Source organism: Psittacula echo (assembly GCF_963264785.1).
Source record: "Psittacula echo genome assembly, chromosome: 25".
NCBI lineage: Eukaryota > Metazoa > Chordata > Aves > Psittaciformes > Psittacidae > Psittacula > Psittacula echo.
In genome coordinates, this window is record NC_137760.1 from 5248912 (window position 1) to 5264312 (window position 15401).

General features: G+C 50.1%; 2 protein-coding genes across 2 annotated transcripts; one reads left to right on the plus strand and one right to left on the minus strand.

Moving 5' to 3' along the window:
- Nucleotides 1–320: 320 nt before the first annotated feature.
- NEFL (neurofilament light chain) lies at nucleotides 321–4465 on the plus strand (the record flags this gene model as incomplete). Its single annotated transcript, XM_080634664.1, has 4 exons — nucleotides 321–1373; nucleotides 1924–2048; nucleotides 2947–3266; nucleotides 4290–4465. 4 exons carry the CDS (start codon nucleotides 321–323, stop codon nucleotides 4463–4465), a joined length of 1674 nt encoding a protein of 557 aa, XP_080490790.1.
- Nucleotides 4466–10804: 6339 nt separating this feature from the next.
- On the minus strand, nucleotides 10805–14985 carry NEFM (neurofilament medium chain; the record flags this gene model as incomplete). Its single annotated transcript, XM_080634674.1, has 3 exons — nucleotides 10805–12125; nucleotides 13471–13595; nucleotides 13924–14985. 3 exons carry the CDS (start codon nucleotides 14983–14985, stop codon nucleotides 10805–10807), a joined length of 2508 nt encoding a protein of 835 aa, XP_080490800.1.
- Between the last annotated feature and the right edge of the window lie 416 nt (nucleotides 14986–15401).

Below are 15401 nucleotides of genomic sequence, written 5' to 3' on the forward strand. Positions count from 1 at the left end.
CTGGCCCCACAGGAGCCTGAGGTAAACCCCAGAGAGGCCTGAAGCAGACCCGCGGAAGGCCTGGGGCACACTCGAGGGAGGCCCGAGGGAAGGGCGATACGAGGTGGACCCCTCCCCAGAGCACGCTAATGGCGAACAGTAAACCAGCACCACCACAACCCTCGGCGAGACCCGGAGCCGAGCGGGCCGTACCTCAGCGCGCCGCCGCTTCTGCCCGCCCCGGCCCCGCCCGGCGGCTGCGCCCGCCCGCCCTTCCCGCCCATAAATACCGGCGGTCGGGCGGCGCCGGTCCGCAGAGCAGCCGCTGGCCCCCCGCGATCATGAGCTCGTACGGCTACGACCCGTTCTTCCCCTCTTACAAGCGCCGCTATGCTGAGAGCCCGCGGCTCCATGTCTCGGCGATGCGCAGCAGCGGCGGGTACAGCTCGACGCGTTCGGCGTACTCCAGCCTGTCCGCGCCCGTGTCCTCGGTGTCGGTGCGCCGCAGCTATGCCACCTCCAGCGCCTCGGGCTCCCTCCTGCACTCCGTGGACAGCCTCGACCTTAGCCAGGTAGCGGCCATCAGCAACGACCTCAAGTCGATCCGCAGCCAGGAGCGGGCCCAGCTGCAGGACCTCAACGACCGCTTCGCCTGCTTCATCGAGCGGGTGCATGAGCTGGAGCAGCAGAACAAGGTGCTGGAGGCGGAGCTGCTGGTGCTGCGGCAGAAGCACGCCGAGCCCTCCCGCTTCCGCGCCCTCTACGAGCAGGAGATCCGGGAGCTGCGCTTGGCCGCCGAGGAGGCGACGAGCGAGAAGCAGGCGCTGCAGGGCGAGCGGGAGAGCCTGGAGGAGACGCTGCGCGGGCTGCAGGCGCGCTACGAGGAGGAGGTGCTGAGCCGGGAGGACGCGGAGGCGCGGCTGCTGGAGGTGCGGAAGGGCGCGGACGAGGCGGCGCTGGCGCGGGCGGAGCTGGAGAAGCGGGTGGACAGCTTGCTGGACGAGCTGGCCTTCCTCAAGAAGGTGCATGAGGAGGAGCTGGCGGAGCTGCAGGCGCAGATCCAGTACGCGCACCTCTCCGTGGAGATGGACGTGTCGGCCAAACCCGACCTCTCGGCCGCCTTGCGCGACATCCGCGCCCAGTACGAGAAGCTGGCGGCTCGCAACATGCAGAACGCCGAGGAGTGGTTCCGCAGCCGCTTCACCGTCCTCAGCGAGAGCGCGGCCAAGAACACGGACGCCGTCCGCGCCGCCAAGGACGAGGTCTCGGAGAGCCGCCGCCTGCTCAAAGCCAAGACGCTGGAGATCGAGGCCACCCGCGGCATGAACGAGGCGCTGGAGAAGCAGCTGCAGGAGCTGGAAGAGAAGCAGAGCGCTGACATCTCTGCCCTGCAGGTGAGGGGTCCGGCTCCGCGGGGAGGGGAGCTCTGGGGCACTCAAACGTGCATCAGTACGATCATACAGTAGCATCGCTTCCAGCGCATACAGTAGCTGTATTGCAAGCCGAAGCTGTGAAGTGTTAGGAAACTGTGATGCAAAATGCCACAGAGCTTTAGTGCGTGATATATCGTTAACTATATGCCAATCAAGCCTGACTTTGTCACTATAGAAAGGATATCCTTAAGCTAAAAGCAGAGAAAGCTCATAAAGTCCAAAACGGAAATAAAGCAATAAGCAAATTCCATGCATGCTTTTGTCCTCAAGACGGCGGAAAATTGGGCTCTTCACATGAAACAGCAACGAAATAACAGAGTGTAGGTATAGGGATGGGAAAACCCTGCTCGGGAAGGTGGGATTTGATAAGTGGTGCCTCTTTGGCAGAGGGTGGAGTTGGGGCTGTTTTCTGAGTGCCAGAGCAAGATCAAGTTAATAGGGTTGGAGGGATTCCTTGCACGGTATTAGACATGGAAAGATTTTACACTGTCAGTGTTGTTGCTTCCAACAGGATACAATCAACAAATTGGAGAATGAGTTGAGAACCACCAAGAGTGAAATGGCTCGGTACTTGAAGGAATATCAAGATCTGCTCAATGTGAAAATGGCTCTGGACATCGAAATTGCTGCATATAGGTATGATGGGGGTAATGGTATAAGTCAGAACATGGGTCAGGTTCCCATTCTCTCTTTGGGAGAATTCATTCTGTTTATCATTCCTCTAGCAGAAATGTTCCTAGATAGATGTCAGAGTTTTATCAGGTCTTCTCCATTGCCTTGCTATTGGAAGAAGCAGAGCGTATGAGATAAAATACTTGCTTAAAGCAAAATGTTCAGTGTAGCAAGCTTCAGTGAGTATGATAGTAGGAGCTCTCTGTGCATATGCATACGTATCTTGGCAATATAATCTCAATTCTTCATCTTTACAAATGAAAGTACCTGATCTGTACTTGCAGTGAAGATTTTGTTGGTGGAGTTTAACAAAGGTGGTTGTGTTCTCAGTATTGAAAATCCATTACATGCTTTTAAGAAGGGGCTTTGTTTCTAACTGGAAGAAGCCATCTCCTGCAAAGCAAATATTTTGCAGCAGAATTGCAGCTAAATAGCTGTCTAATGTTGTGTCCCAAATACTGTTAGCAATGGCAAATGCCAGAAAAGAGTTTCTGTGGATGCCACAAGGGGGGATATTGAGAAAGTGGCTATAACCCTTGTCTAATAGCTAAATGTAGCATTGAATTTGGATCTGCATTGTTCGCTGCAACCCTACATGCTACTAAAACACACCTCTAACTTCACCTGCTGTAGGAACCAAATCCTAGAGGTTGTGTTCTTATAATTTCACCTCAAACTTTCAAATGATTCCAAGAAGATAGGGTACTGTTGCCACATAGTTATTCATTATGGGCTATTTCTTTACACTCATAAATCTGCAGTCTCAAGGGCTTGCACTGCTCAAAGCATGACAGTATCTTAGTCCATGTCTGATTACTGCTCCAGCATGATGAAGTGATTTCTACCTGCTTTTCCCTGCTAGGAAACTGCTGGAAGGTGAAGAGACCTGGCTCAGTTTCACTAGTGTGGGAAGCATCACCAGTGGCTACACCCAGACTGCCCCGACTTTCGGCAGGTCTGCCTACAGCGGTCTCCAGTCCAGCTCCTACTTGATGACAACCCGTTCCTTCCCCACATACTACTCCAGTCACGTCCAGGAAGAGCAGATAGAAGTAGAGGAAACAGTTGAGGCTACTAAAGCAGGAGAAGCCAAGGCAGCCCCTGCAGAAGAAGGTGAGGAGGAAGAGAAAGAGGAAGGTGAGGAAGAAGCAGGAGGTGAAGAGGCTGAAGAGGAGGAGGAAGGTATTTATAGTTATTTTCAAATCCCTCTCTCATGCTTCACCCTGCTCATATGGGGTAAACCCCAGAAATGCTGATGAAGTCTAACAGTTAGATCGCTCTCACTGCTCACATCAGCAAAGGGTTGTGGGACTAAGCACAAAGATGTAGGCAGGAAAGCCTGAATATTGAATGTAAGAGAAGGTAAATGTTCACTGTCAGGCAGATTATAGGACTGATTATACACCTTTGGAAATCACTGGATGTTTTTTCCATTCAAGTTTCTAAACCCAGAAATGATAATACTTTAACAGCAGGTAATGCTACGGTAGCAAACATTATTTAGCTAATACAGACATCCTCAAACAGAAGGGACAAGGGTATCCTGAGCTAAATGAAGATTCCCAGAGGGTAGCCTGTGATAACAGGCATGTCAGCTGGTATCTGTGGATGTGGCTGTTGTGTTCAGGGGATAGCAATAGCTGTTGCCTGAGATCTAGGTAGTTTTCTCATCCAGTCAAGGTATATGCCACTTCCTTGCTGCCCCGAACTCACATATTTAAAGAAAATGTAATAGGAATGTTATCCAGTGTTGCTTTTCCCAACTTTGATTGCAGGATTTAACCTACACATCTGAAATTGCATTGGTTACCATTGAACTACTTGAGTTTATTAATGTAAAGATTAATGATAATGAAAGGATAGTGAAAGAGCCAATTGGAGGGCAGTGGCAAGAGTCTTTTAAGCCTTTGGATAAGGCTTAAAGCAATGAGTCCACAGTCAGTATTTTCAAGGCGATGATTTTGAAAAGACCTAGAAAGTGTTTCACTTCCTCTAAAATAGAGGGTAAGTTGGTTGTGGAGGTTTCTTGTTCTCCCTTGTAAGTCCCAGATAAATGTCCCTGCTTTCATGCAAAATGAGTTGCCAGCCCCATCGTGTTCAGCTGTGCCCAGATGTGTGGGGTTTAAGGGTGCAAGTAAGCTGGCTCCCATTAAATTTGGATTAGGAACGGTACATAGATGTGAAAAATGTCTCTGTCTTTCCAAGGTGCTAAGGAAGAATCTGAAGAAGCCAAAGAGGGTGAGGAAGAGGAAGAAGGGGAAGAAACAGCAGCTGAAGAAGGGGAGGAATCTCAGGAAACTGCTGAGGAAGCTGGTGAGGAGGAGAAGGAAGAGAAAGGAGCAGCAGGAAAAGAAGAGAGTGAAGTGAAGAAGAAGGCTTGATTCTTGGGCAGTCTAGCTTTCTCATCAGGTCAACAGAATCAATGATGATGGACTGAGCTAACATTGCAGTCTCACATATTTAATTCAGTGACCACTGAGGTTTAAAGTTAATGATCTATGATGTTTCTCTGTGCAGAGTATCAGTATGCTTGCAGAGCACCCACTGGCTTGCTCCCTGAATGCCGCATGGTCTTCACGTATGAATTCAGGGGTTGTGTCTTTCTTGGGTGATTCAGAACCTTAAAACGGGGGGGGGAAAATAAGTCATGGGAATGAAAGTTACCTTTAACTTGCATTTAATATAACTATGGAAACCTTGGGTGGGTAAAATAATGGAGGCTTCAATAAGTATGTGCAATAAAGCTAGTCAATAAAGTTACAGAAATGCTTACACAGATTCCTTGTACGTGTTGTGTGTCACCGATGCGTTTAAAAGGTCAGTGATGTGTTGCACTCATCTTTCAGGCCTGTGGAACAGGATAGGGGATGGTGGTTTCTGTCTCACTGATGTGTTTGGGGGGAGTGATAAGGGGACAACATTTCTTGGTGGTGCTGTGAAATTTCACGTGGAAATGTCACTATAAGGGATCCACTGGTGTTGGGAGTGCTGTGGTTTTGTGATGGGTCTCACTGAGCTCTGGTGTGGGCATGGGCTCCTTTTTGCCTTTGGAGGAAAGGAGAACATTTAACAAACCAATTCAGAAGTGAAATACGAACAGGGCTTTAAACGCTGGTAGGAAGCTGTTCAGTGACAGGTCAGTGATGGAAGAATGGCTGAGGATGTAGCTGAGATTTGGAGCAGCGTCTAAGGATAAAAAGGGGCTGCAGTGAGGTGTTAGAGGGAACAAAGTGTAGGGGGCGTTCCCTGTGCTACTTGAATGAGCTGCCTTTCCAAGGTGCTACCCCAAGTTGATGCACTATGGACTGAAGATGCTCATTTTCTGGTCTAATTTGAACACAAAATAGGAGCATCTCAAACAGCAGCAGAGCCTGGCAATTCTGAACCAACATCCTGCGGCATGAGCCCATTTATTTTCAATTAGCTCAAGTTGCTTAAATTAAGCCTTGTGCTAAGGGCAAGTATGAGACTAAGGCTGCAAATTAAACCCTTTTACATAAGCTCAACCCATGGAAGGCCATGTTAGAACAGGTGTTACATGGGTGCACTGGATTTTCTTGCAGTTGGATTTTTGCATAGGAGTCTTGGTACCTTTTAGTTCTGTGCACTGACTGGCATTGGCTGATTGGCATTGGTCCTCAGTGGTTATGTTCAGAGAAGGAAGTGTCTGTACAGATTTCAGGGTTGTTCCAAAAGCATCTCCTTTGAGTTTAAAGAGTTCCAAAGAAGATTATGATGGATGAGGTAAGAACTTAAACCAATTCTTTCCTTCCACGTTCCCAGCAGGAGAAAGAAAAGCTTTGGTAAAACAATTCAGGAGCTTGTATGTGTATGTAATAAACCCACTAACTCCTGTTCAGGGAGTTCCAGTATCATTTCCAGATGCTTTATTCCCCCCCCCCCCCGCTTTCTTGGGGAGTTTGATGCTTTTTGAGAACCAGAGGACAAACATTTAAATTAGTTTTCCCTTTCTTCAACATCATTTTAAGGCTTTCTTTTCGTGTTTCCCTTCTGCTTTTAATGGAGATGTTTCTACATCGGTTTATGCAGACTTACTCTTACAAAGCAGATTTTCTGTCTCCAGGAAGGTGGTGTGGGTACTTGCAGCACCATGGGCCAGAGACTTGACCACACTGTTCGCTCAGTGCTTTCAAAAGCTATTGAGGGGCTTGCAGGAGAGCTACTTCTTGTAGTGTATGATGCTTTTGGCTCGAACAGCAGAACATTAAGTCTAAGAGATGGTACTTGGAATTTCACCTAAGTGCCTATCAGGAAATGCTTAGTGTGGCATTTCAGCTGGAGAGAAGTGCTGCTTCCGCAGAGCAGAAACTGTGATGCGCCAGGTCAGAACTCACACAGCCATTAAAGCCACGCCACTCGTACAGAGATTGGCTTATATCAAAACCACTTCCCCATCCTGCCTTTCTCCAGGCACTCTGAGCACCTTTTAACTCCTCAGTCCCTGATCTTGCTTCCTTTTTCGTGACTTTCTCTTTTTTTATGGATAAACTCCTCTTCATTCAGTCCTTTGTATCCCTTTCACTCCTATGGAAGCTTGCAGCTCTCCAAAGTGTTGCAGCCGAGATGCTCTCAAACCAGTTACACCAGCAAACACACTTCTCCTTGCAGCGTTTCTCAGCCTGGTCCCTACTCCTTATGTTATTTTTAATGTATTGCAGCTAAAGGAGAGATTTCACAGCTCTGCAGGAAATGTGTGAGTCACAGCAATGAGCTGCAGAGAGTGACAAGCTGCAGTGACCGTCCAGCCTGGTCTGCCACCCTGCTCCTACCTTGCTGCTAAGGTAAAGCGGAGGGAGGGAGGATGGATGTGGGAGCCGAGATGCTCCGAGGGTTGTGGGGATCCTACTGGCAACACTTGTTTAACCTTAGAAAATCCAGGCGCTCGCTTTGACGCAATGCAGTAAAAGCAGGCAGAGGGAGGCAGGATGGAAACTTTAACCCAAGTTGCAGCTGCAAATAAAGCTACGGGTCTGTCTCTGAATTTTCTCCTTCTGTTTGGGCACATGGGGTCTGGATCATGCCAAGAATCACAGGGAAGAGAAATAGAAGGAGGTCCTGAATGCTTTTCTTAAGATGCACATCCACACACTCCTGTTCCACTCAGCAAGAGGAAAACTTGTACAGGTGCAATGCCCAGATTCTAGGAATGCACCTTCTGATAACTCAATAATTGACAGTTCATCATCTGCTGCCTTCCTGGGTTAGTTAAGGGTAGTTCAGTCCTGAACAGAGATGGAAGAAAGCCCACATGGGAATGGGAAAAGCACAGACTGATGCCAGGAGAAGATTCTAGTGCCTGACTCAGCTCCCTGGCAAACACAGCCTATTTGTGTTTTGTAACACTTCCAACTTTGTTCCCACCTGGAATTTAGTTCTGGGATGCTGAAAATATCTGAATGGCAGCATCTCCACAAGACAACATGGAAAAAGATCCTGTTCTAGAGCCCTCCAGCTCCTGAAGTCACAGGGGTCTTGGTAGCTCGCCTTAAATAAGGCTCATAAATCCTCATAGTCACTTCCTTTAATTATTGTTTTCCCCTTCACAGAGTCTTTTTCATATTGATTCATGAACTTTTGTGTCTGTAAGTAATTAATCCCTTTGCTGGTTCTGCAGAGTCTGCAGAAATAATCGGTGCAGAACAGGCAACTAACATACTATTTATGCATCTCTGCCCTGGAATTATGCTGTCTTCTGAAACTGTTTGACTGCAGATGTCAGTAGACAAAACCTCTTGGCAGCACTAAATATTAATGGGTTCTTATAGTTTTATAAATATTTAGAAATGCATTAACCATAAACTTGCTTATTTCTCCTAGGATTTGATGGAAACATTTGCAGTGGGAATAGGCTAAACTCACAGATTTGTGTATTAAAGCAGAGACAGAATCCTGCAGTTGTGGGTAATAACTAAAGGCTGAGATATGTTTTGGGTGGAAAAACAGGGGAAAGGAGGATATTTTGAAACACCCCATGCCATTGGGCAGCCTGGGATTTGCCTTCCACGCAGGCTATGCAGTGAATTCCCAGAACCAGTCAGGAAAGTTGATGTACCCTGGGTACAAGTGTGGATACAGCTGCCTTGTATGGGAAACTGCGGCCCCGTTGGGCTGCCTATGTGCAAGGAGAATTGAAACAACACAAACAATGATCTCCAGGTCCTTGTGGCTGTATCCTACCAGGGCTAAAAGGAACAGCATGAAAAACAACAACCCAGTCTGGGATCACACCTGCACCCATGTAAGCCCACATTAACAGTGCACTTGAGCTGACATCATACAAGGTGACCCTTCTTCATCTTGATGCTGACGGTACCTGACTTTCTGTGCTCGCCCACTGGCTCGGCAGTTTGTGACATTTTAGCAGCTGATAGAACTTATTTGGAAGCACATAAATAGAAGGTTTTATGTTAAATATTGCTCTCTGGCTTAGTTTTGGGGTTTAGTGGTGGTGGTCTCTTGAAAACTTTGATTAGACCCAAAAGACAACAGCTTCAATGCTCACAAACCATTGGGCATGTCTGTGTTTTGCCATAACTTGGTGCAACCACTTCCTGACAATAGGTGACTATGACTGGGCTGCCTCTTATTCATAAAGATACAGCTACTTTCTGTCACATACACATGTAACTTTCACAAATAAGCCCTCTACAGAGAAGGTGCCATTTAATTTGCTAGCTCCGCTCTAATTAAACGTCCCTCAAGCAGCAAGCTGTTGAGCACAGATTTCCATTATTGATGTCAGCAGGAGAAGCAGTCATTACTTGGCTGCACAAAGACATTCAGCTTTATTTGCTGTGGACTTTCCTGCAGTTTCTCCAGCGAAGAACATGCAGAACCCTTCCAGTTAACAACTACTTGATCTTCAGTTATTGATAGGGGAGAGCATTGGAAGGCATAAGCGAATCACGGGGTTTGATCAGACCCTCAATTACGCAGCAGATTTCAGGACAGTCCATGCAGTGAACAGCCTTAGAAGGGATTTGCATTCCTTTGCTACTTGTGGGAGTTAAGGCAGTAGCTGTGTTCTTCATTTTCCTTTTGAAACACAACAAAAATAACCACAATATTAATCCTATATTAGCTCCCCAAATTGGGGTCAGAGCCCTCCTCTTTTTCCCTTTGTTTCATTTGTCTCCATTTATTTTCCATAGAGTGGGATTTTAGAAGGCCCTTTAATGGGCTTTCTTCTTAATAAAGCCAACTGGGAAGTGGCAGTAGACAAAGGCCAAAGATCCCTTTCTCTTGGAAGTTTAGGAATGCTTTGATTTGGTTTTATCTGTCAGTCACACCAGCTATAATCTGAGCCTGACCAGCCTCAGTTCCGGCTCTGGAAGGTTCTCATTTCTACAGCCATTTTCAAACGGGCAGATAGGTAAAATGTGAGTTCAGGATGTTTTGATCCATGATTCCAGTAAAATTTTCCTTTTTCCAGGAATCTGCTTGCTCCCAATTTTGGAATTTTGTGTTTAGAAGCAGATTGCACCTATGGATCATTGGGGACAGATATCTGATAAGGATGTTCCCATATAATTAAGGCAGGAGGGGAAAAATAACCAGAAACCACCCCATTTCGATGAACACAGTGTCTTGGTTGACTTAGTGGGTCTTTGCACACTTAATGACAAACAGCTCAGACAGGCATTCCTCACAGGAAAAGTCAAGGAATAGTCTGGAAATCACATTTTTAAGGCTCTCCTTGCACATTGAGACTGGTGTGCAGGGAGGATCATTACACTTGCAGTAGAATTTAACACTTTTACCCTTAGTAAAGGCAGGATTGCTCAGATAAGCAACGCGATCAGCACATGGCTTAGGGAACCTTTCCATTGCTAGCGAAAGGAATTGCAGCCCCTCTAAGCACCTCAAGGCCAGGCAGCAGAGTTTAATAGATTCCTCTTTACTCTAGAAAAGATGGGATATGGTTCTTATATGTTTCCTTAAACCAGCTCAACTATTTGTGTTTTATTATAGGAAACGTGTTCATCATACCCAATTCAAGCTTGTTTTCTAAATGCGGACACCAAGCAGCTCATCAGCCCATGCAAGTGTGTTCCTGTTCAGGACAGAGGAGCAGGCTTTAGGGAAGGATCCCAGCTGGAAAGAAAATCACCAGACAAGTGTTGTTCTCAGTATTGACCTTTATTGAGCAAGAACTGCTGTGACTTTTACATCAAACAACAAAAGGTTGCGTACTGTGCATGTCAACTAGGTTCTCCCATGAGCAAAAGTCCACCCTAAATTGCACCAGTGAGGTAAACATAATTATTTATAAGTAGCTTTTATTCTTTTAAGGCTAGGAGAGTTCTGGTTCTCATGAATATTCTACGACTGGTTTCTGTTTGTCTTTTTGGCTCAGTTGGTTCTTTGCATAATACATCTTAAGTCATCCCTCAGATACGTCCCTCCAACAGCTCAGGAGATTCAAAAGCTTCCTCTGCACATTTCATCTCATGCACTATTATAGTAGCTATTTTTTGTAGAGCCCCAAGCTCTGTGGAGGGAGCACATCTTGAGCCTGCATGCATTCCCCCCCCCTCCCCTTTATATTGCACAAAAAAGTAAGATACTGTGTGTCTGGAGCCTCCATGAGAGAACCCGTTCTGCTTTGAAGCCGTCACTCACATGCATTTTGCAGCTGTCATATGGCTTAACCTTTTGCACCGACCCAAGCTCGAGTTTTAACTTAGCTATGGTTTATTTTATTCGGCCTCTTTAATCTCCTTTACTACAGCGTGTGAAGTGACTTTCTCCACTTTCTTGGTGGACACTAATTTCTCCTCAAAGCTTTCTTCATGTTCCTCTACCTTCTGGGTGACCGTCACCGACTTGGTGATGTATGTGGTCGTACTGTCCCCGCCTTCACCAGTGATCTTCTCTGCTTTTTTGGTTACTACTATTTTCTCACCCTTCTCATCAACCGGGCTCACATCCAGGCCATTCGTGACGACTCCCTTGTCCTCCTCCTCAACCTCCTTCTCTTTGGATTCCTCCTCTTCCTTTTTCTCCTCCACCTCACCATTCACTGCAATGTCTTCTTTCCTCGACCCCTTCTCTACCTCTGCACTAATCTTGGTTACCTTCGTGACCGTGATGCTCTCCTCCACCACAGCCTTCCCATCTTTGACCGGGGAGGGCGGCTTCTCTGGGGAGCGGGGCTTCTCCGGCGAGGCCGGTTTCTCCGGGGAGCGGGGTTTCTCGGGAGTTGCTGGTTTCTCCGGGGACCGGGGCTTCTCCGGCGTCGCCGGCTTCTCCGGGGAGCGGGGCTTCTCCGGCACCACCGCTTTCTCCGGGGTCACAGCCTTCTCCGGGGTCGCTGCCTTCTCTGGAGGGGTTACCTTTGGTGTCACTGGCTTCTCTGGAGACGCCGCTTTCTCTTCCTCCTTGGCCGCTTTCTCAACGCCTTTCTCCACCTTCTGTTCTTTGCCCGCTTCTGCGGCTGGTTCTTTCTGGGCAGCCTTGGCCGGCTCCGTTACAGGAGATTTAGGGGGGGACTTAGCGGGAGGCGATTTGACCTTCTCTACCTTTGCTGCTACCTCTTCAGCTTTGCCCTTGGCCTCAGCTTCCTCACCCTCTTCCTCAGCCTCCTCACCTTCCTCCTTTTCCTCTATTTCTTCCTTTTCAGAACCTCCTTCTTCTGCTGCATCAGATTTTGCAGCTTCCTCCTCCTCGGCTTCTTCTTCCTCCTTCCCTTCTTCCTCAGCGGCTTGTTCTGCAGCAGCCTTCTCTTCTTCCTCTGCAGCTGCTTCTTCTGCTTTTTCTTCCTCCTGGGCTTTGACTGCCATTTCTTCTGCAATAGCTGCTAGGGCATCTTCCATTTCAGACTTCTCATCTTCTACCTTTGTCTCTTCGATGATTTCTTCTACAAACTTGTGCTGGACCTTCAGCTTTGGGGGTTCAATCTTTGTTTTCTGAATCTTAGTGGATGCTATTGTGACTGATGGTTGCCTGTGTGTGAATACGGGCCCAGTAATGCTTCCAGAGAAGGCACTGAATCTTGTCTCTTCGCCTTCCAGTAGCTTCCTAAGGGAATCAGGAGGAGAAAAAATGAGCATAGAAACCAAAGGTAAGGGACAGGTATTAATTGTTTCTCTATCAGCAGGATGGAACCAGTTTGTATATGGAATACACGAGAGCTGATCAGCGTAATCCATCCCTTACAGCCCCAGTTCAGCTTGCCTTGAATCTGCTCTTTTGCAAAATTCATATTCAGCAAAAAGCTTTTAGCTTGGTTTGCATGCGGTGAGCGTAACACCTTCAGCTGATGTGTTGAACTACATCGAAGGTCAAAAGCTTCATTAGGACATAAACCAGCGAAGAGTATGGCAAAGGAATTAACTGCATTGGATGCATTAGGACTTCAGCAAACAGAATCTGGCCCAGCCCAACAAACCCAGATGTGGCTGAGACATTCAGAGCCAATAGGAGCATATTCAAGGCCAGGCTGGATGGGGTTTGGAGCAAGCTGCTCTAGTGGAAGGTGTCCCTGCCCGTGGCAGAGGGATGGAACTGGATGAGCTTTAAGGTTCCTTTCAACCCAGACAGGTCTGTGATACGCCCTAGTTCAATAGTTTGGGCATCCATCTTTCTTGTGCACCTGTGAAAGCTTAAGAGGCTTTTGTTCAGCTGACATGGGCAGCAAACAGCTGTAGAGCCTGGGGTGCCTGTGTGGTTGAACAAGCTGAGGAGTGTAAGCAGAGCTGGAGATGGGGGTTTTTTGTCTCATATTCAAATGCATGTTTCTCATCCAAGCCTGTGACCCAGAAAACTCAGCAGCTCTCTCTGATGAGAGTTCTAAAGGGATGCAAAGGAGACTAAAAGAACCTGCCAGGTGATGGCAACAGCAAGCAACGTTCCTGCTCCAGATGAGAGGGGATGCCTTTAAAGGAAAGTTGAGGAAGAAAAGCAAAAGTGCTTGTAACAGACAGGATGAGCACTCCCTGCTAGAAACCATGATCAAGCAAGCGCGCTGTCTCTCCCCAGCGAGAAAAGGGAGCTGAGGTGACAAGCGCCACTTGCTTGGCATATGCAAAGCAAATGGGGATTAAAACCAAGCTCGTCTCTTGCTGCATCTTCTGCTCCTGTAACCAAGGACAGACTGCGGCACATGGTGCCACTGCACTGAATCACAGCGTCCTGTGCCCACTGAGCTCACAGGGAGCATCGGCAGGGAGCTGGTCCCCAAGGAACCCAGGGCTCCTCCTGCAAACACTCCTTGGGTCTGCACAGATTTTGGAGTGATTGTAATGGAGCCAAGCTCCAATTTCACTGCATGCAGACACTTCCCATCCATGGCAAGGCTCCCCACACCAGCAGCATCTGCAGTGCTATTAATATTCCAGACATGTCCGCAATGATCCTACTGTACCTGTATGCAGCAATTTCGATGTCCAGGGCCATCTTGACATTGAGGAGGTCCTGGTATTCCCTCAAGTGACGTGCCATTTCCCACTTCGTTCCTCTAAGCTCATTCTCCAGCTGATGAATCGTGTCCTGCAAGGGAAAGCACAGAAACCCTCTTTGACACAGGCATAACCCTCACGCACAACCAGTGCAAAAGTTCCCGAAGACTTCCAGAAACTCTTCCTGCATCTCTGAGAGGTGCTGGTGGCATCGGAGCAGAACGCACCCGGCTCCCATCTCCCTCCCCTGCGGCCAGGCCGGGGCTTCCACCCTCGGGGTGCCCCCCCCAGCCCTCAGAGGGGACGACACAACCTTTGGGGTGCCCCCAGCCCCCCCGGGGGGCCCGGCATCAGGCGGCCCGCCCCTGTCACCGCCCGAACGGGGCTCGGCGCAGCCCGGCAGCTTCCCCCCCCGGTACCTGGTAGGTGGTGAGGTCGTTGTTGTGACGCTCCTCGATGTCGCTGAGCTGCCGCTCCAGCGACTCCTTGGTGCCGCGCACGGACTCCAGCTCGATGCTCTTGGACTGGAGCTGCCGGCGGTACTCGGCGATCTCCTCCTTGGCGGAGCGGATCGCCTCCTTGTTCTGCTCGGCCGCCTCCGTCAGCTTGGCGTAGCGGCACTTGAACCACTCCTCGGCCTGGTGCATGTTGTGGTCGGACTGGCACTCCAGCTGGGCGCGGATCTCCTTCAGCGCCGTGGTGAGGTCGGTCTTCAGGTAGTCCTTCCTCTCCACCGTGGCATGGGACGCCTGCAGCTGCGCCAGCAGCTCGGCCACCTCCTCCTCGTGGTTACCCCGCAGAAAGGCCACCTCGTCCTGCAGCGACTGCACCTTCTTGTCCAGCTCCGCCCGCATCAGCGAGGCCTCCTCCATCTCCTTGCGCAGGGCGCGGATGGTGGCCTCCGTCTCGTCGCGCAGCCGCGCCTCATCCTCGAAGCGCTCCCGCAGGCGCTGGATGTCCTCCTCGATGTGCTCCGAATCCAGCTGGATCTGCGCTTTCTCATGGCTCACCTGCTCCAGGGCCCCGCGCAGCTCCCGCAGCTCCTGCTCGTAAGCATCGCTCAGCTGCGCCCGCCCGGCGTGTTTCTGCCGCAGCGCCGCCAGCTCCGCCTCTATCTCCTTGTTCTGCTGCTCCAGGTAATGCACTTTCTCGATGTACCCGGCGAAGCGGTCGTTCAGCCCCTGCAGCTGCTCCTTCTCGTTAGAACGGCTCAGCTTCAGCTCCGCCGCGCCGTTCAGCAGCGAGGACTGGCTCACGTCCAGGCTCTCGGCTGAGCTCAGCACCGTGGAGCCGTAGACAGCCCGCGGGACCCCCAGGTTGGGGCGCTTGTAGGAGGAGGACACGGTGCTGCCCGAGCCCCGCGACCACGACTGCGAGCGGAAGCCGCTGGACGGGGAGGCGCTGGCGCGGCTGTAGGTGGCCCGGGTCTCGGTCACCCGGCGGTACGAGGGGTTGCCCAGGGGCTCCATGGTGTAGCTCATGGTGGGGCACTCGGGGGTGACGGGCGGCGGCGCGGCGCTACTTGGGCAGCCGCTGCCCCTTATATAGCCCCGCCGGGCGGGTGCGGGGCGGCCCCACACGTGTGCGGGGGGCGGAAACCCCCTCCCCGGGCCCGCCTCCCGGACCCACCTACCCGCCCGCGCCCCTGCCCCGGTTCTTCCCGTCCCTCCCCTCTTCCCGCTCCCCCTTCCCGGCCCCCAGCCCCTGACGCCCCTCAATGCCCCTTCCCCATTCCCCCTTTCCCTCTCTTCCCCTTATCCCGTTCCCCCTTTCCACTGCTGCGCTTTCCCTATTTCCCATCCCTTTCCCCCTTGCCCCGCTCCCTCCGTTCCTTCCTTCCTTCCGCCCTGCTCTCCCTTTCCCTGCTCCTTCCCTCCTTTCCCCTCTCCCTTCTCCG